Source organism: Cebidichthys violaceus, unplaced genomic scaffold, assembly GCF_023349555.1.
Source record: "Cebidichthys violaceus isolate CVI_PGR_0920_01 unplaced genomic scaffold, fCebVio1.0.p SCAF_3, whole genome shotgun sequence".
In the NCBI taxonomy this organism is placed as follows: domain Eukaryota; kingdom Metazoa; phylum Chordata; class Actinopteri; order Perciformes; family Stichaeidae; genus Cebidichthys; species Cebidichthys violaceus.
Window position 1 is genome coordinate 22,877,449 of NW_027176483.1, and position 27,364 is coordinate 22,904,812.

Genomic DNA, 27,364 nt, shown 5'->3' on the forward strand with positions numbered 1-27,364 from the left:
ACACTAACGTAAGGCTAGAACCTCCATCACCACACCAACACAAGGCTAGAACCTCCACCCCCACACCTCCGGCTGACCCAAGCAGAGACTTCCCATTGTTGTTTTAAAGGCTGATGGACTGAATGAGACAATACTTCTGCTACACTGTACCCGGACCCTGCTCAGCTTAAATTGACATATTGTATTGCAGTGAGAACCTATACTGCATTCTAGCCACCTGCATCAGAACCCATCTGCCAGTATGTTCTCCCTGTCCATGATGGTGGGGCTGGTCCCGGTGGTGTCGCTCTTGGGTCTGTTCTACTCTGCTGCGGTGGATGAGAGCTTCCCTCAGGGCTGCACCAGCAGCAGCAGTCTGTGTTTCTACAGCCTGCTGCTGCCCGTCACCATCCCCGTCTACGTCTTCTTCCACCTCTGGAGCTGGATCGGGATCAAGCTCTTCAGACACAACTAGGCTGTTCTCCTTCTGTTCCGTTACCCTTCAGTAGCATCAGACCACCTGTCGGCGCTGTACCGAGCCTTTCTGGACCCGTTCTGTCTCTTCATTGATAAAAGGTGAAAATAGAACGCTTTGACATCCCATCAGCGGACAATGGAGTTCAATAGACACAAACACATTTTGATTGAGATACAAAGGAAATGGACACACAGCACACAGTGAGGGAAGTTCAGTGCAACAAACACATGTGGTGGAGGGCGTAATCAAAAGCCAGAAGGTGAATCTGTTCCAGTCACAATGGCTCCTGTTGAAGCAGCAGAGTAACACCTGAACATCTGCTTGTGCAGTGTGAGGCACATTTGGAAGGTTGACTATGACGTGTGCGCGTTGCTGCGGTGCTGAAATGAATAAAGACGATGATACTCAACTTTGAAACTTGACTGTGCTTCATTGAACTCAACAATATATCTTAAAGACTGTGCGGTGAGTAAACCACTGGTTCTACACAATAAATACACTTTAATTGATAAAAGACATGCTTTCATTAACAGACAACCACCAAACTATGAACGACAATTTAAATAACAGCTTCCTGAAAACATTAAAAAGCTGGGACTAAATCTGTGAGGGAGTAACATCGCTACACTTCAAATCCTTCACCAACATTACAGGGAAGTCTAACTTGAAACCGCTAACATTGGAAACAGCCATGAAGTCCCCATTGATAGGAAGACGTCCTTCTCTTATTGTTAGATGGCTGGACTTTACTCTTGAGCTTCCTCATATCCATCATGACAACGTGGTACTTCCTGTCATAAAGGGCCCGTTGACTCAAAGGTTCAGGTTGTGTTTCAGCATCAACAGTTTGAATACACCTGTTAATCTGGTACGTGGAGACCTTCAGGCCCCTCCTCTGATGGGAGGGGCCTCAGTGGCGCTTCCTGCTCTTCACCTCTCTGCCCTGAACCAGTTTCATCAGTGGAGACTCTGGTCTGGGGGATTGTCTCTCTCCTTTGGTCTTGAAGAAGAAGGACTCGTTGAGTCTCATCTGGACCGCCCTCACCTGAAGTCCAACATAAAGCCGTTGTTACTGACCGGTGCCCTTTGACCTTAAGAACAAATGATGGTGAGCTACGCAGACAGCTGATGATTAGCAGACACCACAGTTTAAATAAGGACCAGCTAGTATTCACTGTACAGCAGCAAGGTGGATGTGTGTGTGTGTGTGTGTGTTCATGGTGATGGAGGAACACGTGTGACTCATTGATCGTGTGGTATCACCTGGGTCAGGTCCAGCCTGCCGCTGCGACAGGGGGGCTCGTCCTCGCTGGAGGTGGTCAGGTCTGCAGACTTGGGCTCAGACTCTGACTGAGGGCTCAGAGCCGGTCCCCTTTTACCTCCAGTGCCTCCAGACCACGGGTGATGACCGGAGGGATCTTCCTGCTCTTTTCTGGCCCTCTGCGGCAAGCTCAGGTCCACAGGTTGCAAGTCCTCAAGGTGTACAGTCACTCTAGTCTTTTGGCAGAAGCTGAGGTAAGAGGAGAGTTGTGTGGTGAAGAAGTTTTCTGTCTGTGTGGAAGTGCTTCCCGTGGACACTGAAGAACGGGAATGTCTCTTTGACAGGGAGGGGCTTTGCTCACTCAGGTATGCACTCACACTGGGCGCTGGATGTGTGTGCGATACCTTTCTCTCCTCAGTAATGTTTGCCTTTAACCATTTCCACTTCTGATGTGCTTTGCTTAACTGCTCTTCTTCTTCCTCTTCCTCTTCGTCTGTGAGAAGAACCTGTAGTGTCTTTGGTTTCTGCACGTGCTCCTCCCTCCTGCACGTCGTTGGGTGGCGCTGATGGAGGTCTTGAGGACATGTGTACGAGCCTCTGCGATGCTGTTCTTTGCGTGCCATCGATGTGTGCAGCTTGTCTCGTGGTGTGAACACCGGAGGAGACGTACAAAGGGCTTTGCCGCTGCTTTCGTCACTGGAAGGTTGGGAGGGCGATGCTCTGAATGTCTTCTGGGTGATGAACAGGTCCTGACTGTTTACGTCCTCACTGGTGCACTGAGATTCATTAGCGTGGCTGTGCCCCGTCCTCTCACCGGCTCCCACAGCCGCCGTCTCTGAGGGGACGCTCTTTTTGGGAGAGTGCTGGGGCGAAGACGCACATCTGGGTGGTTTGACAGAGGAGACGTCTGGGGACAAGTCAAACGCCACTTTCTTTTTGCTTCTGCTTTTCTTCTTGTAGTCGTGGTCAGGTTTGAGCTTGTCGACACTGTGTTTATTCAGAGTGGGAGGCTTCACAGCAGCCTGTGTGTGGATCAAAGTGTCATCAGGTTCCAAAGGCCTTCTGTCTTTCTTCTTTGCTTTTTTCCTTTCTTTCCTTCCCTCCATTGCATCTTTGAATTTAGGGTTTTTCTTTTTCTTTTTCTTCTGGATGGTCTCATCTGTTTTCACGGTCATGTTGTTTTTGCATTTCAGACATTTTTTGTCCTTTTTGGGGTCTTTTTTTTTTTTTCCTTTCCCAGGTGTCCAAGACCAAGACTCCCAGAAGACGTCTGTCTCCTCACAGTCACTCATGAGTCTGTTCAACAAAGAGAGGAAGGTGCATACAGCAGTTAGTCTAACACTGGCATACATACATACAGTAACTGAACATGTTAAGTTGAGACAGACGGTGGCTATGCTATCTTCACATGTTTTTAATACAGAATACTTTTCACAGCCTCGTATTTCTGGGACACTTTTACAGCTGACAGACACATCTATCCTTGTCCTCTTACAAAACAAATCAATCACAACACCTGTTGCTTTTCCTCCCCTGAGCACGTTGTCATCTCTGTCATGGGTTCTATCGAGTGGGACTCCGCAGTAGTCCGTTGCTGTTTTGCTTCGGGCTTGGACGCTGGTTCTTCCCGTCTGTCTGGTGCCCCTTTTATTGGTGTTGTCTTGTATTAATGAGGGTAGACGAAACGTTAGGAACCGCACTTAATAGAACATAGTTAGATGAAAGACAGACAGAGACAGAGAGAGTGACAGAGACAGAGAGAGAGACAGACAGAGAGAGAGAGAGAGAGAGAGAGAGAGAGAGAGAGAGAGAGACAGACAGAGAGAGACAGAGAGAAACAGAGAGAGACAGAGAGAGAGAGAGAGAGAGAGAGAGAGAGAGACAGAGAGAGAGAGAGAGGTTGTGCCACAACCTGAGGGACAGTGAGTGACACACACACACACACACACACACACTGTATGTATGTAATTAATAATCAATACAGATGTTATATTAATGATATTGTATATTAATGTTATTGTGTATTAATATTATTGTATGTTTATTTTTGTTGACGCTTTGGCAATACTGTTTCTAAACTTTCATGCCAATAAAGCTAATGAAATTTGAAAATTTGAAATTTGAGAGAGACAGACAGAGAGAGAGAGACAGACAGACAGACAGACAGAGAGACAGACAGAGAGAGACAGTGAGAGAGAGAGAGAGAGATAGACAGACAGACAGAGAGAGACAAAGAGAGAGAGAGACAGACAGACAGACAGACAGACAGACAGAAGGCTACACTCTAAACTGTAAACACTTCCTACATTCAATAGCAACCTGCTGCTCGACATGCATTCTGGGTAACGGTAATAATACCATGCAATACACCAGCCACGCGTTTTGATAGTTGCAGTAACGTCAGCAGGTGTTTGCTTTCTTAACAGCTACATGTAGAACTTCTTCATTAAAGGTTCATTTCTGATAGCTATGCTGTGTTTTATTACACGTTCTACAGCGGGAAGAAACGTCTTTTCCGGTAGAAACTGTACTAAATGTAACTAATTGTAACGTCATGCTGTCATTGGTACCGGGAGTACTTGAGAGGTGTGTACGTTAACGTCCTGGAGCAGATGGAGTATGGAACAATACAGTGTCACGTTGCTGAAGTAATACTCCCGCTACTAATGACAGCATGACGTTACAGTCATTTACATCCCATAATGCTACAGTTCAGTCTGTCCGAGCCGCACACCTGACACGTTCAGCATAACAGCTCACATTGTCGCTATTTAAACGGTATTACTTTGTACCAAATGAGTGTTTTTGACACAATGTAGACCTTTGTATAGTCTGTAACATTAAAAGGCTTTCAACAAACATGTATTTTTCACATTTGTTTTCAACATTAGGCCTACCTCAGAAGACGGATTCAACTCCAGCCGACAAACTGAACTTCAAAGAGACCGCCGCTACCGCCCACCTCATGGTGCGTTCACGTCCACAGCTTTAATGAGAGAAAGTCAAAATACTTCAATGTAAATTATTCCATTCAGTGTTATAATCAAATGTTGTTATCCAAGTATAGCGCAGTGAGTAAATGTAAACAGATGATTAAGATATATTGAGATGACATGATGCAGGAGTAACTGAACATCTAGAGAACAACATGAGTTACATCACCTTAAATGCAACACTCTGCCCATTCAACTTGCCATAATAGTCTACATACGTTGACTATTTCCAAAAAATACTTCTAACAATAAAATACATTACAAATATATCTACTTTTTAGCTTTATATCTCACGATCTCACCAATTCGAGTGCCAGAGAAACTCGTCGCAGTCATTCATGTGCTGGGTACTTCTGGGAGGCTCCTGGTGTTTACTATAGTTCTGAGAGCCCGTGAAGGCAGCCCTGCTGCACTGATCTCCTCGGACATTGAGGACGGTCCAGTCCGGTCCGGTCCGATGGTCTCGTGTGACCTCTCCGGATTAGATGAGAGGGCTTGTGTTTGGTTGAAAGGTTCGAACATGAATCTTTAAGAGAGTTCACGTTGCACTGACGTGTCGCAATGAAACCACGAGATGTCGCAATTCACCATCAGTTTCTCAGAACGATCTTTATTGGCCAAGAATTTAAGGATTTTATTTTTCCTTACACAGAAATAGAACAATAGGACAACAAAGATGGGCAGACAAAGGTAAGTAATAGACAGGACTGTTATGTAGTCATAATGGAAAAATAGGTGTAAATATGATGATCATATAAATGTATAAAAAGCACCAATGACCAACAATACAAGTGTTTTGTAAGTTGTAAACAGTATGAAAAGTCTGCATGATTGTGTACAGTATGAACATGTAAAGATGTCTGTATACTGTACACACAGCGCGGAGGATTTATGTGATATATGTTAGAAACAAAACATGCATTATACACTGTAACATAATATTCTTAAAAAGCTGTTTGCACAGAAGTTACCATTGTATTGTATCATATTTAATGTCAAAAAGTCCACTCTTCCATACTTTGATAGTGCATTGAGATCATGCCTTTAAAGAGCAGCTTACACAATGAAACTGTACAAGGAGAATAAGACACACTGGTATAATGCCTCTGCTTTGACCCCACATAATGAACACAGCTAACATGTTCCAGACCTGCGTTGGGTTCTGTACAGTGTTTAAATTGTGAGGTCATGTTATCCACACACGTTCACGCTCATCTTATTGATATTTGACATGACATTTCACACTTTATTCTTTATTACACCGATTGTTGTGGGATATGCTGAGCGCATGAACAAACCCTTGTGATGATGCAGTTGTCTCTGCTGTGGAAACCCCTCAGGACAAACGTGACCTTTTTGTTGTTGGGTTTTTGCATCTTAGAGCTTCCACTAGCAGCAGTTTAAATGTTTGGCCTCGTGATGCTGCAACAAGCGAATGCCTTCGATTCCTGATGCCGTGTGTCGGTAGGAGACCTGGCTGTATCTGATCTCAGTGCTCAGTACTTCTAGGGCTATTGTGCCATAAAGGGCCAGGACACCTCGCCACCTACTGGAGAGGTACATTCTGCTTTGAAGTGCAGCCATTCAGAACTGTTGGCTGTTTTGATCCAACTGGGAGTTTGAGGAGGTTGTGAGTAAGACCATAATACCTCTGTGGGGGTTGATTAACACACATATGACTCAGGAACCACTTTGCCGCGGGCTGAGATTTCTATCCCTTCAACTCACTGTCAAACCAATCTCCAGCCTGTGGAGATGCTGGTGGGACAGAACGTGTGAAAGTACCCGCATGTCTCATGATGAACTCTAATCTGCAATTACATTATCTCCCAAAGCATTAACATGTTGGAGCAGCAATAAGATCCACACAAACCCTCACATTAATCTCCTCTCTCTGCTCAGAGATTACTCCTGGGGGCCTTTTCAGGTGGTGGTTGTTGAACTGCCTCCTCCCTGTTCCTCACGTCTGCAGGCTCAGGTTGATGGTTCCTACAGAGATATGTGTCTTTCTCACCGTGTAGGGAGGAGGCAGCCCTCCTTCAGATACGTAGACACAACACAGACACACACACACACACACACACACACACACACACACACACACACACACATACAGTACATGTACAGTATAGTCTGACTGTAGAGCGAGACTAACTTTGGCTTTGCATCGGCCACAGTGGCTCAGTCAGGGACTGGTCATGAAGTCCCTCAACTGACTCGGTAATGATAGTTACACAGCAATATCTACGGAAGGTTTACACACTAAGCGTTAGCTACCACAGCGCTACTGGTCACAGACAGGCTAGTGCAGTAGAACCCAGGACCACAATGTACTGCATTGATCAGGAGTGTGTTTTATGACTTATTTAATCAATCTAGATATTATGCACACAGGCCTTATGTGCATAATTGGTCCTTTTTCTGATCTGCTCCGGTTTTTGTTACATTTTGTTACAGCGGTGTGCTGTTAATACAAACTCCACACTTCCCTTCATCTCTTTCAAATCAAAAGCTTTGTTGCAGTGCACAGAATTCCCATTCACCACTTCACATTGTAGTCTTGTGAAACTTCATTCTAAAAATGTTTTCGCACACATCAAACCTGAAATACCACATCCTGACATGCTCATGGATGTTGTAAACTGTAAAAGGTTTACCATGTTCACCATCTTAGTTAAGTATGCTAGCATGCTAACATTGCTAATGAGTAATAAACCGAACAAAACATTGATTCCAAATACTATTCTATACACAATCCTAACAGTACACAACATTATTAAACAGCATGCATGTTTCAACATGAGTCTCCATAGAGAAACAGGTGTTGTGGGCTGATGGATTGCTTTTCATTAAATCTTTCCAGAGACTTTCATTTTGTCGAGCAGTTTGGTCCTTTGATCATCCCCATTAAGAGAGCAGAATGGGCTCATGGCAGAGTCACTGCTTGAAAGCTGGCTGTGTGAAGCCGAGAAGGGGGATTTGATGGCTTGTAATAACTTTCTTTTCAGAGCGGTGCGAGTTGTGGCTCAGTGGTAGAGCAGGGTCGTCGGCTCCGCTAGACCGTGTCAATGTGTCCTTGAGCAAGACACTTAACCCCGACGTGCTCCCTACGGTGCATGAATGTTGTATGAATGTTAGTCCTGATGGGCAGGTGGCAACTTGCATGGAAGCCCCTCCATCAGTGCATGAATGGGTGAATGATGACATATAGTGTTAAAGTAGTACTATACAAGCGCAGTCCATTTACCATTCACTGGCTGAAATCGCCATGTGGATTATGTGTTTCTCTGATGCCTGATCAAAGCAACCCAGCTCAGTGAAAGGGTTAGTTGAGGCATTAGTAATGGTCGGGTGTGGTGGTGTCTGGTGGCAGTAAAACGACGATGCCGTGCCTTCAGAAGGAGGACAGCCAGTCTGCAGTTCCGGGAACACCGTGTCATGCTGGAGTATTGAACTGCACTGAGCTGGTCAAAGAGGACCCTCCTCCCTCCACCATAAATCCTGCCAATCACAGTGAGCTGTGAGGCTGTCGAATGAAAGCGCTCCTGTAGCTTGTTGTCTGAGCTGTGATCGTGTTAGAATTGTAATTGTTTTATATTGCATGGTGTACTAACAGACGATAGCCAATCTCAAAAGAACCAACATACGTTCTCCCACTCCATGAAGCTGAATAATCATTAGTTTGCAAATCAACAATAAATCAAATGACAAGGTGTTACTTATAGTGATGAACACAGAGTCATCGCACATATTCAACTTACATTGATCAACTCTGAATGAATACTAATCTTGCTAGCTGTGTGCGATATGTGTATTAATAGACAATTTGCTGCTAACACGATTAGCGTAAGAACGCTACAAAGTTCTGCTGTTCCCAAGTAGCCAAATGAATGTCAGTAACAGCAGCTGTAAGTATTTAGATTGTGTTCTGAGATAGTAGTTATTTCATCTACAACAGATCATTCTCTCTTTGGCACAACATTTTCATCGGTGTTTCTAAATCCACGACAACGTCCTTCAATCACATGTATTAATACATCCGTGCTCTTGTTTTCTCCAAATCATCTTTCAAGTGACTTGAGACGAGCAGCATCTGTGCGATGTTATTTATCTTCTCTGTCACCCTTCTCAGGACATGCCGTCACCCTCTAGAAAAGTCAAAGCCCACCCTGAAATAGCAGCAGGAGAGGGGGTCTCCTTATTGACTCCTCTGTAACTATTCTTAAGTCTTGGGGACCGGCTTGCCTTACTGATGCACCTGACTTGCAATAACTGTGAATGTCAGGTTAATGGCGACGCCCAGCACGTCATTCGGCACAGGGGCTCTAGGTATAAAGATGAACACGGTGCAAATGATTTGGCCTGTATCTACTATCACTCGACTGGTGGATGATGGGGCCGCCTCTGTTTGTTGTTGTGGGACTGTTGGCTTTGATTTGAAGTCTCTTGCCTTGTTATACTCCCGCACACCTTGCTGCCTTTGCATGCCGTCGGTAACATGCTGCACATTAAAGCAGCATGAGGTAATGAGGGCGGCGAGGTTTAGGACCGAAGGTCGGAGGTCGACGTGTTCAGCGGGTGTCGTCTAAACAGGCCGTAGTCCGTCATAGTATTACGGGAAAGCCCGTGGAGGTCAACGTCTCTGAAGGGCCCCACCGACCGCCGTAAATCTTTTTAAAGCTGGTATGTAAACATCTTTAATCGCTGACTACATGACCATTTCTTTATGCATCATCAAGTGCAACGGCCTGGCTTCAGAGGGTAACCAGCTCTTCATGCTTTGTTGTCAGGGTAAACCTTCGATGGTTCAATCACAGCTGTAAACCGCTTGAATAAAAGGGGCTGTAAAAAAGATCTCCTGTCTCTGAACTATCGGTAGATGCAGATACATTTCAACACGTCTTATCACATCCTCGTGGCCTACAGGTGGAAACACAAGTTCCTGCTTGGCACAGGGTTATACTCTACCTCTCTTCATGCTTCTTATTCCTCGTGGGAACGGAAGGTTTAATATGTTTGGACCGATCAGGAACGTGCACTATGGTGCGGATCACAATGGAGCTTCACAGCTTTTTAGTTCTGCAGTTTGCGAAGATCAAATGACACTTCTACTTGACATCACATCGATGTCACTGCAGTCCAGCATAAAGTCTGGTTTGCTATTTTCATAACCTTTAAATCAAGTCTGACCACAGAATAAGGGGCTTGTTGTGAACAGATCCTTTGTGACATTACATAGACATTCCCAACTCCTGCTACATTTAGAAAGCCCGTGGTTACCTAATGTGTGTGTGTGTGTGTGTGTGTGTGTGTGTGTGTGTGTGTGTGTGTGTGTGTGTGACCATAATAAGTTGCAGGGTGTTTCTCTCTAACGTGACCTGAGTGGTCCCATGGATTGATCTTTCTTGGGACACCTGTGGCTGAAAGCTGGGGGGGGGGGGGGGGGGGGGCTTGACCCTGATGCCTGGATGACAGACATACAGAGTGGGAGGTTGGAGGGTGGAGGGTGGAGGGTGGAGGGCGCAGAGAATGCAACGGTAAAAACGATTAGGATTTGTTTTTGGTGTAAACTATATGGTTAAGAAGAAAAGCTGCATTATTGTCATGTTGAATTCAATCCACAGTAACTCTGGATTATCTTGACCAACCGAGGTGAAGACAATAGAAGCCAAAATGATCTGGGTGACATGTATGATACATAAAACTAGAGTCAGAAGTCCCCGTCAAGAGGTCACATGATAACACCTGAGGCACGGAGGACACGCCCCTTCAAGTACAATCCCCTCACCTAAAGGCTGTAGATACTACCTTGCTTCCTTTTTCTTCTTCTCTGACTCCGGCTATGTTGTGTGTGTGTGTGTGTGTGTGTGTGTGTGTGTGTGTGTGTGTGTGTGTGTGTCCTGTGAGTGATTTCCTCACTTAATATGTGCTTTCCTTACCACCTATGTTTCTCTCAAACTCTCATCCTACCCCTCTAGTCATTAGCTTAACAAATGAACAACTAGACGGCTAAATACGCTTTATTTATGCCTCCATAAAACAATATGGATATCGTTATTGTTATATATTAATGTGAAATCGGACAACATGTTGTTACGCATTATTTAAACGTTGAAATGTTTGTGTTGGCCACACAGATGATCCTTTAACACTCACACTAATGTTTAGAACCACTGTGGATGCAAGCGAGTCACAATTCACTTCAGAGATTCCCGAGTTGACACGCATGCATGCACACACCTTTCATGACCGAGCCAGTGACGACAATGGCATCACCCACTGACACACCTCCTGAACTCCCACTCACTCTTTGATTCAGGATGTTTTGTCTGACGTCAGGTCAGTGTAAAAGCCTTTTTTTTTGGAGGCAAACTCATTAAAAAAATGTTAATTCTTGAGTCAAGGTCCTATGTAACCAGGGAGACTACCAAGTGGTCAATGAGAGTCATAAATTCATCTCATTGTTGTGAGACAGGCTGGGAGTCAGACAAAAAAGGTCACGTCAGATGTGTACTAATAGATCTGGCCGCTCTACAGCAGTAGAGGAAAAATAACCCAGAGGCATGCAAAATTGAAAATGTGCGCATTAAAAAATGCTTGAGAAAGAAAAGCTTCAGTCTTGGAAACAGGGTTTGTTCTGTAAAACCCCTCTTAATAAAAGAACAGACTAGTCATCTGTTATTGGGATAACTAGTGATAACTAGTGTGATGATGAACCAGCCAGTGAGGAGATGAAAATAGCTCTTTGATATATGACTTGTAAATGCTTCTGCTGTTAAAGTCAGGGACTTTGGTGTACGTGTGTGTCCATCCATAGGGTGGGTGTGAGGGTGTGACGGTGTTTGGCTTCAGCACGCAAAGCCTTTAGTTTGGTCTGGTATGACAGCGACAGCCTGAAGCCCAGAGGAGGTGCTGTCATTCTGACCCCCCCCCCCCAGCTGGAGGTGTGACATCAGCAGCAGTAATGAGGGAAGCTCATCAATGGCTGGCCCAGGGGCTATAAAAGCACTGATAGGAGCTAACCCCCAAACCAGACGACTTCACTCCCTAGGCTGGTAGCCACCACCAGGTACGTCCTGCTTCAGAGTTCTACTGCACCTCAACTCAACTTTATTCTGTTATTCATTCTAATATTATTGTCACGATATTTGAGTGTTCAAGCTATAAGAGTTTCAACAATAAAAACAAACAAACGAACTTAATAGATTCATTTATTCCATACTTATTTTAACACAAGGCTTGAAGGACATTTTCAAATTCAGTTATTTAGTGTTTTTTGCCACATAGTCATGAATGATTTTGTAATGATTTTTATGAAGTTCGTTTCTTCAACAGATCATCACGCTTCAACATGCTCAATCTGGACTATAAAAACGTGTTCATTTCGCTCTGCATCGTGCACCTCCTCGCTCTCAGTGAAGGGCGCCCCCTAAGGTAACCCTCTCCTCCTTCGCCTCTATTCATCAATTAAGATCACCTTCACCGCTACACGTTAATGAAACGCCCCTTCTGTCGTGCTCCTGTGTGCAGGAAAAGGACGGTAAGTGAGGTCCAGCTCATGCACGACCTCGGGGAGCTCAAGCAGGTGCAGGAGCGTCGACAGTGGCTGCAGATGAGGCTCCAGCTCCAGGGCGCCCACACCGGCCCGACATCATGGGGCAGCATCGGGGAGGCCGGCCGACCGAGGAGGAGACTGCGCCCCGAAGAGCTGCCCGACCTGAGCGACATGACACCGGAGGAGATTCAGTTGGCTTTGAACTTATTGGAGAATCTCCTCAAATCAAAGCAGTCCTGATTTTGGTTGACTGTATTTCATCTTCAACATTTCCAACACCCTCTCACAGAATTTTAGGCCACTTTCTATTTTTGTCCATTTCGTGTATTTTAGTTTGAAGCTAGTTGTCTGAATGGGTCCGGCTTTTATTAGGATGTTCTTTTATTTTATTTATTTTACATTATCTATATTATTTACTTGCGTTTTATTTATCAACTTGTTATTTATGAAACTGCTAAAGGCAAGCTTCCCCGTTGTGTACATGCACTTTTATTTAACAGGTGGTGGTGTACACCACCCGTAAAGCGACTTACTTCATCAAACTGAAGGCGATAAAGAGTTGGACCAACACTGTTTTGTATATTTGTATTGTATTATATGTATGTGTTAGGCGTGTGTAGATGAAAATAAAACGTGATTTAAATGTCTTTTAATAATGCTGTTTTAATTGGTTATTACATTCAGACATGTAGGCCGACTGTTCTCTACAGTTATACTAAAATAGATTATTCTGCATGTCCTGTTTATGGTGCGCACGCGTGGAGGGCTGGCCCTTATAGGATGTGCGATAGTCTCGCGATATGATTCACGCGAACTCCGCTCCTCCCGAATCAAAACAAAGGGTCCAGAGCCAGGTGTAGCGGTAACTAACGCCAGCTCGTGACGCTGGGGGGCTTCCGGGAGAACGGGTCTGTTGTCCTACACGTACTGAGGTGGTCGCGCGGCGGACTGTCGCGGCTCGTGGACTGAACATCCACTCAGCATGTAGCGCGAGGAGGTAAAGGAGCGTTTCAACGCGTTGTTCGTGGAGCCCGGGCGGGCTAACGTTAGCTTAACGTTAGCTTAACGTTAGCCTAACCTATCGGTTACCAGCCGAACAGTCTCAAATCCCCTGAGCCGCGTTAACGTTGCTGTGTGTTGAGTGATTTATTGCTTCACGCTGAATTAAACATACAAATCACTTTAAACGCAAGAACGGCACCGAGTTGTATTCGGTAGGTAATCAACATCAGAATATCGGAGAATTGATGTACGAGACAGAAGAAGTGTGCTCGTGTATTCCCTTCATCTGTTCAACGGTACTACGGAGACATGTAACGGTAAGGCTACACGGTACCGTCAGTAGAGGTCCGTGCTGCTACACGGTACCGTCAGTAGAGGTTCTGTTGGACTGTAACCGGCCTCCAGACAGTATGACCGGGGTCTGTCTAGCACGAGCAAGCATCCAGAAACATGTCTGGACCTGTCTCGTGTTTCTCTTCATGTAGCTCAGCGAACATGAACGCGTGCTGGGCTTTACTAAGTTAACGTGACACCACGCGGAGAACAAGCTCTCTGAACACGAGTCTACGTGTAACGTTGTCTGCGCACGCATTCATTTGACAAAGCACGGTATACATGAGACATGTGCGGTTCTTTGAGGTCCGTGCTGAGACTGTCGTTCCGTATCGTTTGAGTCGCTCAAACAGCCCTCTGGGTGTCAGTGGACGGACTGGTGCTGTCGTACAGACAGATGGTCCGATGGTTAATCCCGCTCTGTGCTTCATCTGTTATACTCTAAGAGAAAAGCTGGTGGAGCTGGAGGCGACCTGTCGATGGCTCCATCTCATCCCGTGGGAGTTAAGAGGGACCAAAGGGATGATTGATGATACCTCTAGTCTTGTCAAGTTATTTTCCATATGTAGGACATTTGCAGAGTAGCAGATGATGGCGATGAACATCTTAAATATTAGGTGTTCTCCGACGATGCTAATTCAGTATGCATATAACAAAATCATGCAAGTAAAGGTCTTATGTCCTGTGGGGTGAAGCTGCTCCTGGTGGTGCCGGACATCACTTCTGTCACTTCCTGTTGTCCACAGTCGGCTGCTTTGCTTCACTGATGTTGAGATGGAAGTTGTTCTCCTGGCACCCAGATGTCAGGACTCTGACCTCCTCTCTGGAGGTCTTCTCATCACCGCCGTCAGCAGACTTCACGATGGTGTTGGAGCTGTGTGTGCGTGTGTGCGTGTGCGTGTGTGTGTGTGTGTGTGTGTGTGTGGGGGGGGGGGGGGGGGGGGGGGGGCATGCAGTCATAAGTGAACAGGGAGTATCCACACAGCCTGAGGTCTGCCCATCAGGACGCTCAGGATCCGGTCTCAGAAGGTGTTCAGTCCCACATCTGTCCTGGATCTCATTAGTGGGCAGGGATCCTGGTCCTTTAGTACCTCACAGTGGTCCGTTCATCTGGGAGAGATGCAGACATTATCTCAGCACCTACTGCTGTTTTGACTCTTGATGATACTAACATAAGTGAGAGAGAGTTATGTAATAACATGTTGAGGACATATTACATGTTGTACTTGCAATATTGATGCTGAAGGATCAGAGAAGATTGGGGGAACATGTGTGACCTCAGTGATCTTACTTTGGTGAACTTTAATACATGTGTGATTACTGGTAGCCTTCTGTTAATCTGGATGTAAGACGAATGTCAAATACATATTTATATCTCTTACATAACAAATGCTATATGTTTCCTTTTCCAAAACATGTTCCCCGTGTGGAGTTTGAAGAGGCGTTCAGTAGCAGGCTAGAATATTTTTTTATCATTTTTTCACAACATTTGTTTCGTTTTGTATTATTATTATTATTATTATTATTATTATTATTATTATTATTATTATTATTATATTTGTTGTGAGACACTGCTCTAAAGAAACCCCGCCGTAGGATGTGTTTTGTTGTAATTAACGACCACCGTCAGTGAATTGCATCGCTAGCTAACGGAGAACTCAGAAGTGGGAGCTTACGGGGAGCACGTGAAGGCAGCATCGCTGTGATTCAGTGGAGCACGCGGCCATTCACAGTTCCAGGTCCTCCGGTGACTCTGAACGACGAGCCGCTGCGCGGACACATTCAACGCTCTCGGTCGCAGCGGTGGATTTTATTTTCTTCTCTTGTAGCAGCGAGTTGAAATCCCGGGTTTCGTTTGTGGAACGATGCTGGTGAAGTTGGAAAGTGATGAGCGAGGATGCTGAAGCCGCCGGAGAGCCCGCTTTGTTCTTCGGCTCGCGGGGCTTCTGTGCCGCTGTCATCCCGCAGCTCATCCCCTGCTGCTTTGTCTTCACTTGGCCCTCCGATACCGACCGGTAGGTGACCGCGAGCTTTTAGCTCCGTCATTGTGATGTTAGCGCCGATTATTATTATAGTGACCTAGAAAGAACCCCGCTGACCGTGCGGTCCTGATGGGACTCGTCTGACTCTGGTACTCATTAGAGAACCGGCTGTTCGAGTGATCCCGTGATATCTAATGGTGAGCCGTGATGTGAGAGATCCCCTCGCTATTCCTTAAAGATGTAAACACAGACAGGATGCTCTTCATGTCTGTAACGTTTCACATGCAGCGTTGTGCGTCGTTTGGACGGGTGTCCGCACAGACTGCAGCAGAGAGCGGCTCCTCTGCCCTTGCCCGTCAGTGTGTTGGTGTCTGAAGCCCCTAAATAATAGATGGGACCCTCACCCCTCGGGGCTCTCGCTCCATGCTTTTAATAGACTGCCAGGACGCCCTGCATCCTTATCCGACTCATCGTGTCTTAGACGCGTTGGCGCACTCCACTTGTATTTCACACCTTGAACGTGCTTCTGTAAGCACCTCAGGACGCTGACCTCAGCAGAAAAAGATGGAGATTGTGATATATATGTGTGTGTGTGTGTGTGGGGGGGCATTAACGGTAAATTGGACAATTGAAATATTACCCCCATCATGTTCTCCTGGCTGTGTGAGCTCTGTCTGCTGTAAATGTGCATTGCCACGTGAAAGATGAGAGGAGCTGCCTGCCCTGAGTGAAATGTTGCCTCCTCACTTCCTTTGTTCCTCTGCCCTTAGTTCCTCTGCCCTGCTGCTCTGTTTGCCTTGATAGACCCGCTTCTGTGTTGATGATGACATGTTCTGCCAGCCATTTATTTAAACATCCCACTGGAGATAAAAGATGCATTTTATAGAGTAAATACATGCGTATTACAATCAGTCTCCTCTCAGCCACATTACTTCATTGAGTCAATGTTGTCTTCAGTGGTGTGTGTGTGTGTGTGTGTGTGTGTGTGTGTGTGTGTGTGTGTGTGTTATGGTGACCCTTGTCTTCAAGGACACTGCCAGTCTGCTGTGAAGCTGACATGTTATAAATACTCTGGTTTCTGAAGCTAAAGGTTGACTTTAGTATCTTTCAACCTGTTTTTAAGTGACCAGTGGAAACATACATTTAAAATACCTCGGTCCGGTACTGAGGGAGAACGCCTCAACAAGCAGCAAGGTCAGCTGGTCCAGATGTTCAGATGTCAGCCCACTGGGCTCGGTGCATCAAATAAAACACTAAAGCTGGTTCAATAACGAACTGATGATATGATCTATTCGGTGTAAACGCTCTAAATCCTCTGTGTCCTCGGGGAGTTGTCGGTCAGGGCTTCACTCTTTGAGATGCTCTTTGGTTCATGGTGGGCTACAGTAGAGGGTCACCATCACATGTCATAAGCTCAACACCGTTGATCAGATAGCTACACTGTCACCGTCATTCATCTACACAACTACACCGTCATTCATCGACACAACTACACGTCGTTCATCTACACAACTACACGTCATTTATCAACACAACTACACCGTCGTTCATCGACACAACTACACTGCCGTTCATCAACACAACTACACTGTCGTTCATCAACACAACTACACGTCGTTCATCTACACAACTACACGTCGTTTATCAACACAACTACACCGTCGTTCATCAACACAACTACACTGTCGTTCATCAACACAACTACACGTCGTTTATCAACACAACTACACCGTCGTTTATCAACACAACTACACCGTTGTTTATCAACACAACTACACCGTCGTTCATCGACACAACTACACCGTCGTTTATCAACACAACTACACCGTCGTTCATCTACACAACTACACTGCCGTTCATCAACACAACTACACGTCGTTCATCTACACAACTACACGTTGTTTATCAACACAACTACACCGTCGTTCATCGACACAACTACACTGTCGTTCATCGACACAACTACACCGTCGTTCATCGACACAACTACACCGTCGTTCATCGACACAACTACACTGTCGTTCATCAACACAACTACACGTTGTTTATCAACACAACTACACCGTCGTTCATCGACACAACTACACTGTCGTTCATCGACACAACTACACCGTCGTTCATCGACACAACTACACTGCCGTTCATCGACACAACTACACGTCGTTTATCAACACAACTACACCGTCGTTCATTGACACAACTACACCGTCGTTCATCTACACAACTACACTGTTGTTCATCTACACAACTACACCGTCGTTCATCGACACAACTACACGTCGTTTATCGACACAACTACACCGTCGTTCATCGACACAATTACACCGTCGTTCATCGACACAACTACACTGTCGTTCATCGACACAACTATACCGTCGTTCATCGACACAACTACACTGTCGTTTATCGACACAACTACACCGTCGTTCATCTACACAACTACACTGCCGTTCATCAACACAACTACACCGTCGTTCATCGACACAACTACACTGTCGTTCATCGACACAACTACACCGTCGTTCATCGACACAACTACACTGTCGTTCATCGACACAACTACACTGTCGTTCATCGACACAACTACACCGTCGTTCATCGACACAACTACACCGTCGTTCATCGACACAACTACACCGTCGTTCATCGACACAACTACACCGTCGTTCATCGACACAACTACACCGTCGTTCATCGACACAACTACACTGTCGTTCATTGACACAACTACACGTCGTTTATCGACACAACTACACCGTCGTTCATCGACACAACTACACCGTCGTTCATCGACACAACTACACCGTCGTTCATCAACACAACTACACCATCATTCATCTACACAACTACACGTCGTTTATCAACACAACTACACCGTCGTTCGACACTGTGTGTGTGTGTGTGTGCGTGTGCGTGTGTTTATGGAAATTAGAAAACTAAAATTCACATTCCTTCTTGAATGGTTCTCAGGTGATTCCATGAGTGTATGTGTTTCCTGTGCATTAATGCATTAATGCATGCACAGGAGTGTGTGTTTAAATCCATTGTGAGTTGGAGGGCAGACTCTCCGGGCTGCTGGTCTGGATTACACAAACTCCTCCAGGAAGCATCACTTGCTCCGAAGCGAGGTGCACCGGTCGTTACGTCAGTCCTGAACCTCTGGAGAAGCCGAGGTAAACAGCTGAGTGTCCTTGCGCTGTACCTAAGTGAGTTCTGCTTCCTCCAGATAGTTTCACATGGATACACACTCTAATGGTGTGTGTGTGTGTGTGTGTGTGTGTGTGTGTGTGTGTGTGTGTGTGTGTGTGTGTGTGTGTGTGTGTGTGTGTGTGTGTGTGTGTGTGTGTGTGTGCGCGCGCGCTACACTTCATCGTCCAGTCCTTCATTGTATAACGACGACAATAATAAGTCCTTGAACGTGTGTGCCTGGAGAGCTTCTAATCTCTCTCTTTCATCGTTGCATGAAATGCGTTGGTGCTTTGGTTTCTGTTGGATCAGCAGTGTCATCCCACTCGGACTGGAAGTCGTGATCCTGTCAAACATTTATGGCAGTTTGGAATATTCATAATTCTCTCCAGGCTGTCTGCGACCCAAACATCATCATATACGACCCTAAAAGTCTCAAGAATCACCTGGACTTGCGTCATCTGGGTCATCTTCACCTTTAAAACCCTCTGCACCAGATCTCTTTGCTGTAGAACAATTTGAACCAAGCGTTGCCCACAATATTCTTGTTCATTACGGAGTTCCTCTGTGTGCTGTCCTCTCTCCATCAGTGAGCGGCAGTGTGGTTTGTCAGTACTGGACCAGCAGCAGGTCGGCACCATGAGTCTGTACGGTGCCGGCGGCGGTGCTGCCGGAGGCGGGGGTGCCGGAGGCGGGGCCAGAGAAAGAGGAGGAGGAGCCGAACATTACCGGGACCAACGGAGACGCTCCAGCGACCGCTCGCGTGACTCCTCCCATGAGAGAGGGGAGAGCCAGCTGACGCCCTGCATCAGGAATGTCACTTCTCCCACTCGCCAGCATGGTGAGGAGAAAAGAAGAAGACGTGTTGTTGTCTAAATTACAAAGCCTCCCAACTGTGTGTGTGTGTGTGTGAGAGAGAGAGAGAGACTGGAAGCTCCACTGGCATTCATGTGTCCTCTTCTTTCCCACAGACCGTGAACGTGGCGATGGAGGCTCGTCCTCCAGGTCCTCCAGTCCTCGTCCTCCCAGGGTTTCTATTCCCTATTCTCACTTTGGTGGGGCCCTGATCGGGGGACACATTCCTCGGCCCCTGGGTCCTCCCGGAGCAGACCACCACGCAAAGACGCCGGGCCCCGGACCGTGCGATATGATCTATGTGTATGACCTCAGCAGTAAAGAGGGGCATCGCAGTGGGCTGAGGCTGGGAGAGAGAATTACGCTCATCGTGGACAATACCAGATTTGTGGTGGACCCTGCCATCTTCACAGCTCAACCAAACACTATGCTGGGCAGGTAACGTCTGAGACGATGATTTCACTGCACAATTACTTGGGATGATATAGAATGCATGAAAATGTTTGAAGAATAAAATGGTAAACGGTCTCCGATGAGTCTTAATGTCTTCAACGTCTTTAATGCGCACATGTTAGAACATAAAACAAGCAGCAGCAATATGAATACATGACCAATCGCCGTCCTGTGGATCTGTTCTATTCGCTGTGACCACACGCTGAAGAAACACCCGTCTGTTGCTCGTTTCAGGATGTTCGGTTCTGGGTGGGACAACAACTTTACACGACCCAATGAGAAAGGGGAGTTTGAGGTGGCCGACGGCATCAGCTCCACCGTCTTCAGAGCCATTCTGGTGAGTTCAGTTGTTCATCAGAACAGCTCTACACACTCTTTCTATGGACACTATGCTGTTTCTACATTTCTTCTCCGTTCTATTCTCCTTCCTCTTGTTCCCAGTGAGTTCAGAACCCTCCTGAGACTGCATCTCTCCATGTTCTACGCACCTTCTAGTTCTCCCACCCATCTCCACAAGATGCATCTCACTAACTAGCACCTCTATTTCTCTGTTCCTCTCTACTCCTCCACCCCACTGCTCCATCAGTACTGCTTGTACTGACGGGGGGGGAGGGGCTTTGCCTCGTGTGTTAATCACCGTCTGGGCTTTTAAGATCTGGGCCGTAATTACCAAGAACACTTTTGGCACCATGTGCATTTTTCTGCCAGACCGTTTACATTTTTTTTTCTCTTCAGTTATATCATTAGACTTCCACGTTTGAAAATTAGATGTATTTCTTCTGTCCTGTTGGGAATCAGTTGTACATGATGATGTATATAAATATAGTCACCCCAGAACCATGTTAATAGAAAGAACACAAAGCTTCCCAAAAGAGCTTTTTATTCTAAGAAACGTGAGATAATGTGTCTGAGGAGTTTGTGCCATGTCCACCGTGGAGTTAAAGTGAGACTCATGAAAATCATTCATATCTTTTGTTAGTATGAATCACCGATCAACCTTCTGATGTTTAAATATGATGACAGGTATCACTGTGATGGTTTAATGTGCATGTGATGAGTTCATGCCAGTGGTCACATTTAACCAGTTGTGCTGCTCCTCTCTGGGACATTTCTCCTCACGAAGCTGCTTTACTTCTCATGCTCACTTTGTTTGAGCTTTGAACTAGCTGACAAACGTAAACATGTAGCCTACTAGCAACACACAGCAACATTAGCTGCTATTACATTACAGTCATTTAGCAGACGCTTTTATCCAGAGCTCAGTGTATCCTAAGAAGTCCTCCGGCAGTCTAGGTCTATAGCAGCTTATCTAGGGGCTGGTCCACGGAGAACCTGAGCCAGCCCTAACTATACACCTGAACCAGCCCTAACTATAAACCTGAACCGGCCCTAACTATAAACCTGAGCCGGCCCTAACTATACACCTGAATCAGCCCTAACTATAAACCTGAACCAGCCCTAACTATAAACCTGAACCGGCCCTAACTATAAACCTGAGCCGGCCCTAACTATACACCTGAATCAGCCCTAACTATAAACCTGAACCAGCCCTAACTATACACCTGAACCAGCCCTAACTATAAACCTGAACCAGCCCTAACTATAAACCTGAACCAGCCCTAACTATACACCTGAACCAGCCCTAACTATAAACCTGAACCGGCCCTAACTATAAACCTGAACCGGCCTTAACTATAAACCTGAACCGGCCCTAACTATAAACCTGAACCGGCCCTAACTATAAACCTGAACCGGCCCTAACTATAAACCTGAACCGGCCCTAACTATAAACCTGAACCGGCTCTAACTATAAACCTGAACCGGCCCTAACTATAAACCTGAACCGGCCCTAACTATAAACCTGAACCAACCCTAACTATAAACCTGAACCAGCCCTAACTATAAACCTGATCCAGCCCTAACTATAAACCTGATCCAGCCCTAACTATAAACCTGAACCAGCCCTAACTATAAACCTGAACCAGCCCTAATTATAAACCTGAACCAGCCCTAACTATAAACCTGAACCAACCCTAACTATAAACCTGAACCAACCCTAACTATAAACCTGAACCAACCCTAACTATAAACCTGAACCAGCCCTAACTATAAACCTGAACCAGCCCTAACTATAAACCTGAGCCGGCCTTAACTATAAATCATTTTTAAGCTCATGTATGTATCTGAAGTCCAAACACTCTGTCATGACCTACAGATGGACCCTTCAGTGAAGTAGTGAAAGCAGCCAGTGCTCAGAGATGCTCATTAGTGCTGGCAGGAAGTACTGTTGTTCATGGGAGAACAACAGAACCAGTACAGAGACTGGTCATGAGTGGAGCCAGGTTCACTCTACCATCTTACTACAACCCTCATCTCTAGCATCCCGTCTGCTGGAACTGACTCAGTATTATCTTTGTAACCGACGCCGCATAATCGGGTCGTCCTTCAATCAGAGGGTCGGTGGTTCGATCCCCGGCTCTGCTAGTCCATGTCCATGTGTCACACAACCCCAAAATTGCTCCCTTGGCTGTGCCTACGATGTTGCATGCTAGCCCCCGTCATCAGTGTATGAATGGGTGAATGGTGACAGTGTTAAAGAGCTGTGAATGGTCAAGAGACGAGAAAAGAACTACAGTCCATTTACTCTTTACCATTCCTCCAACAAACAGTATTCCTGAAGCGTTATATGTGAACACTTCATGTGTCGCTGCTGCAGCCATGGAGAGAGTCTCACAGAGACAGAGACCGGAGGGAAAGTGACGCTTTCATCACCCCATTGCTCTCCCCCCCTCCCCCTTCTCTCGCTCTCTCACTCTCTTTCTCTTTCTCTCTTGCCTGTGATGTCGCTGGTTGTTACTTTCATCACAGCTCTCTCTGTCTCTCTCTCTCTCTCTCTCTTTCTTTCTCTCTCTCACTCTCTCTCACTCTCTCTCTCTCTCTCTCTCTCTCTCTCTCTCTCTTTCTCTCTTGCCTGTGACGTCGCTGGTTGATACTTTCATCACAGCTCTATCTCTCTCTCTCTCTCTCACTCTCTCTGTCTCTCTCTCTCTCTCTTTCTCTCTTGCCTGTGACGTCGCTGGGTGTTACTTTCACCACAGCTCACTCTCCATCCCTCCCTTTCCTCATCCATCTCTCTCTCTCTATCTCTCTTTCTCTCTCTCTCTCTCTCTCGCCCGTGTGACTGAAGCAGCATCAATAATGGCGTCTTGTTTTTCCCCCATGCTTGTGTGTGTGCGTGAACGCCCTCCGCTCCGCTCGCTCTTCTGTGTGTGTGTGTGTGTCGTGCGCGCCGCTGAACATGGCAGGATTACTACAAGTCGGGGATAATCCGCTGCCCCGACGGCGTCTCCATTCCCGAGCTGAGGGAGGCATGTGACTACCTCTGCATCTCCTTCAACTACAGCACCATCAAGTGCAGAGACCTCAGTGAGTAGCTCTGCTGCCGCCGGACTCTATGGGGTTTCTGTGTGGAGCTGCACACTGACTGCTGCTTCTGTTCACAGGTCGTGTTCACCGTCTGCTAACTTCTTCTCATTTACAATACATGAGCAACATCATGTCCACGATATCGTTGCTTTTATCTACAGCATTTACCGCAGCTGCTAATGTAAATTGTAAACATGAATATATTGAGACAGGCCTGCTTGTTTACATCAGTGTGGTTTGATTAAGTCACATTAAGTCATATTTGACGTAGCCGTGACGACATAGTGTTCCACGGAACGGCCATGTAGTGACCGCTCAGTGTGTGTGTGTGTGTGTGTGTGTGTGTGTGTGTGTGTGTGTGTGTGTGTGTGTGTGTGTGTGTGTGTGTGTGTGTGTGTGTGTGTGGTGGGGGGGTGCCTCTCTCTGTGTGTGTGGGAGGCTGCTGTGTGTGTGTGTGTGTGTGTGTGTGTGTGTGTGTGTGTGTGTGTGTGTGTGTGTGTGTGTGTGTGTGGTGGGGGGGTGCCTCTCTCTGTGTGTGTGGGAGGCTGCTGTGTGTGTGTGTGTGTGTGTGTGTGTGTGTGTGTGTGTGGTGGGGGGGTGCCTCTCTCTGTGTGTGTGGGAGGCTGCTGTGTGTGTGTGTGTGTGTGTGTGTGTGGCTCTAAGTAGGTCATGATTAGCTGTGAGATGTAATGCTTGTTATGCAGCCAGCCTCATAACAAACCAGCGAGCAGGTCTCTACCAACACTCTGGGCACATGAAGGCTGTACATATAAACCTTTTGTATATTCTAAGTTATTATATTTAGCTCTTATAATATTTAGATATTCTATTTACAGCTCTAAACGGGTCATATTTAGGTAGTAACTGGTGCTGAAATTTCCAGAGGAAGATGTACTATAGTGGAGGAAATGCATTGTTTACATCCATGTTTATGTTTACTGCCCGGCAGTCTTCTTCTTCTTCTTCGTCTTTTTTGTCACATGACCTGCTTGAGCTGGCACACGCCTCACTGAGCCTCTACTCAATGTCTCTCTCTTTGTTTTTGCATTTATAAGCGTTAAAGTATTTAGGTAGAGAAAGGTGAGCCTAACTCGTGAGTTCTTTAACTGTAACTGTAGTTCCATCTGAAACACTAGACTGGGTGTTGCACTCGGTTCAATCCTCGGCCCACTGCTGTTCAGTCTGATGATTTAACATATCATCTGGATAAAACCACCACAGTGCTTAGTAGAAAGAAATATTGTTGTACTTGGCTGTCCTCAATGTCCTACATCCTGTCCTCCCTCTCCTCACCAACGGCCTCTCGGTTCCCCCTCAGGTGCCCTGATGCACGAGCTGTCTAACGACGGGGCCCGCCATCAGTTCGAGTGTTACCTGGAGGAGATGGTGCTGCCGCTGATGGTGGCCAGCGCGCAGAGCGGAGAGAGGGAGTGTCACGTGGTGGTGCTGACCGACGACGACGTGGTGGACTGGGATGAGGAGTACCCTCCACAGATGGGAGAGGAGTACTCTCAGAGTAAGATACTCCATCTGCAATACATTTCACTTTTCTCTACTAAAACCCACTACGGCGTGTTGAATGGAATTACTTTAAGGCTGCAACATAAGAAAATGTAAAAACGTGAAGGAGCCTTTTAGAGGTGAGGTTAGCGTCTGTTCACTGAAGAAGGTATCTTGATGAAGGCTGCCCACATTTAGGAAACACCACTGTATGTTCTTCACAAAGTTCCTTGTGCACCATCTGCTCCATTTGTAGAATCTACAGCGTCTCAGGACGTCACTGACCTTTTTAAAACACTCTAGACCTGGGCTCAGAGCTCAGAGGGTACAGACTCTCTTTATGTGGAGGGTCCATGTAGAGGATCCATGAGTTGACTTCCTCTTTTCCTCTCCAGTCATCTACAGCACCAAACTGTACCGCTTCTTCAAGTACATCGAGAACAGAGACGTGGCCAAGTCCGTGTTGAAGGACCGAGGACTGAAGAAGATCCGACTGGGAATAGAAGGTACGGTTCTTCTGTTAAACACTGTTTACAGTCACACGGTCTCCTCCTGTAGTGAACACACCTTCTGTAGCTGTCTGTCTCCTGTAGTGAACACACCTTCTGTAGCTGTCTCCTCCTGTAGTGAACACACCTTCTGTAGCTGTCTCCTCCTGTAGTGAACACACCTTCTGTAGCTGTCTGTCTCCTCCTGTAGTGAACACAACTTCTGTAGCTGTCTGTCTCCTCCTGTAGTGAACACACCTTCTGTAGCTGTCTGTCTCCTCCTGTAGTGAACACACCGTCTGTAGCTGTCTGTCTCCTCCTGTAGTGAACACAACTTCTGTAGCTGTCTGTCTCCTCCTGTAGTGAACACACCTTGTGTAGCTGTCTGTCTCCTCCTGTAGTAAACACACCTTCTGTAGCTGTCTGTCTCCTGTAGTGAACACACCGTCTGTAGCTGTCTGTCTCCTGTAGTGAACACACCGTCTGTAGCTGTCTGTCTCCTGTAGTGAACACACCTTCTGTAGCTGTCTGTCTCCTGTAGTGAACACACCGTCTGTAGCTGTCTGTCTCCTGTAGTGAACACACCTTCTGTAGCTGTCTGTCTCCTCCTGTAGTGAACACACCTTCTGTAGCTGTCTGTCTCCTCCTGTAGTGAACACACCGTCTGTAGCTGTCTGTCTCCTCCTGTAGTGAACACGCCCTCTGTAGCTGTCTGTCTCCTCCTGTAGTGAACACACCTTCTGTAGCTGCTGTGGTGGTTCTCTCCGTCTGTTGTCTCCAGGGTATCCGACCTACAAAGAGAAGGTGAAGCGGCGTCCCGGAGGCCGTCCAGAGGTAATCTATAACTACGTCCAGCGTCCCTTCATCCGCATGTCCTGGGAGAAGGAGGAAGGGAAGAGCCGCCACGTGGACTTCCAGTGCGTGAAGTCCAAGTCCAGCACCAACCTGGCCGCGGCCGCTGCGGACATCCCCCAGGACCAGCTGGTGGTCATGCAGCCTCCGGGGCCGCAGGTGGACGAGCTGGACACTCTGCCGCAGCCGCCGGGTGCCGGCGACCCCCACCAGCAGGCGCTCGGACAGGGGCCAGAGAACACTGCGGGCCCCCAGTTACCGCAAGGCTACGACGGTCCCAACCAGCAGGCCCGGGACGCTCTTCACGGTCTACCCCACAGCAACCAGCAGCACGGCGGCACCTACACTCAGGCCACCTACCACTACGAGCCAGACCCAGACACCCCCTCACCCTCTGCATGAGGCTGCAGAGGTCACACCAAGACCACTGCACTGACACTGAACTACGAGTGGAACCATGTCCTGGGACTGTAGACGGTACAGTCCCTCCACAACACGTAGGGCGCTCGACACAGTTCCTCTGGAAGAGAGGCTCCATAGCACAGGCACCCGATTGGCCTTCAGCAGCCATAAGCACACAGCGTTGAAGATGAAGTGTGTGTGTGTGTGTGTGTGTGTGTGTGTGTGTGTGTGTGTGTGTGTGTGTGTGTGTGTGTGTGTGTGTGTGTGTGTGTGTGTGTGTGTGTGTGTGTGTGTGTGTGTGTGTGTGTGTGTCAGTGCCTCTTTGTAGTCCACCGTTACTTGGAGTGAGTTATGATCTGAAGGTGTGTGTGTGTGGCTTCTAGTTTTCCACAGTCCCTCTGTCCTCTGAGTCCTCGTCCTCGCTCTGCGGCTCCTCTCCGGTCTGCGTCCTGCTGACCGTCTCTGAGACTCTGCAAAGGTTCCTCACCACAGAGAGTTAGAGGACATGTTGGACACCATGTTTTCTAATAAATGCTGTTCACAACACCTGCCTCCTTATTTCAGTCCGTCTCTAGAGGTGTCCTCCGGTGTCACGTCTCTGTCTGCATCTAGGTTTGTC

General features: G+C 46.8%; 4 protein-coding genes across 7 annotated transcripts; 3 read left to right on the forward strand and 1 right to left on the reverse strand.

The window, feature by feature from the left end:
- The first annotated feature begins 241 nt into the window (after positions 1-241).
- On the forward strand, positions 242-866 carry LOC137881600 (phosphatidylinositol N-acetylglucosaminyltransferase subunit Y). Its single transcript, XM_068723605.1, has one exon. The coding sequence runs from the start codon at positions 242-244 to the stop codon at positions 452-454; it is 213 nt and encodes a 70-aa protein (XP_068579706.1). The 3' UTR covers positions 455-866.
- On the reverse strand, positions 863-5,171 carry LOC137881598 (uncharacterized). 3 transcript variants are annotated; one of them, XM_068723601.1, is made up of 5 exons: positions 5,014-5,171; positions 4,616-4,704; positions 3,235-3,378; positions 1,721-3,014; positions 863-1,502 (listed from the first exon to the last, which is right to left on the reverse strand). In XM_068723601.1, exons 4-5 carry the CDS (start codon positions 3,008-3,010, stop codon positions 1,368-1,370), a joined length of 1,425 nt encoding a protein of 474 aa, XP_068579702.1. In that variant the 5' UTR covers positions 3,011-3,014; positions 3,235-3,378; positions 4,616-4,704; positions 5,014-5,171; the 3' UTR covers positions 863-1,367. The 3 variants fall into 3 exon arrangements, with proteins under 3 accessions (XP_068579702.1, XP_068579703.1, XP_068579701.1); XM_068723602.1 differs by lacking the exons at positions 4,616-4,704; positions 5,014-5,171 and adding an exon at positions 4,289-4,402; XM_068723600.1 differs by lacking the exons at positions 3,235-3,378; positions 4,616-4,704; positions 5,014-5,171 and having other exon boundaries at positions 1,721-3,208.
- Positions 5,172-12,061: 6,890 nt separating this feature from the next.
- On the forward strand, positions 12,062-12,871 carry pth1a (parathyroid hormone 1a). The gene is made up of 2 exons (XM_068723791.1): positions 12,062-12,145; positions 12,242-12,871. The coding sequence occupies exons 1-2, from the start codon at positions 12,063-12,065 to the stop codon at positions 12,504-12,506; spliced, it is 348 nt and encodes a 115-aa protein (XP_068579892.1). The 5' UTR covers position 12,062; the 3' UTR covers positions 12,507-12,871.
- Positions 12,872-13,098: 227 nt separating this feature from the next.
- Positions 13,099-27,289, forward strand: btbd10a (BTB (POZ) domain containing 10a). Of its 2 annotated transcripts, none has more exons than XM_068723910.1 (8): positions 13,099-13,263; positions 19,360-19,610; positions 19,741-20,062; positions 20,312-20,414; positions 23,383-23,503; positions 24,822-25,019; positions 25,399-25,509; positions 26,273-27,289. In XM_068723910.1, exons 2-8 carry the CDS (start codon positions 19,409-19,411, stop codon positions 26,743-26,745), a joined length of 1,530 nt encoding a protein of 509 aa, XP_068580011.1. In that variant the 5' UTR covers positions 13,099-13,263; positions 19,360-19,408; the 3' UTR covers positions 26,746-27,289. The 2 variants fall into 2 exon arrangements, with proteins under 2 accessions (XP_068580011.1, XP_068580010.1); XM_068723909.1 differs by lacking the exon at positions 13,099-13,263 and adding an exon at positions 15,186-15,616.
- The last annotated feature ends 75 nt before the right edge of the window (positions 27,290-27,364 follow it).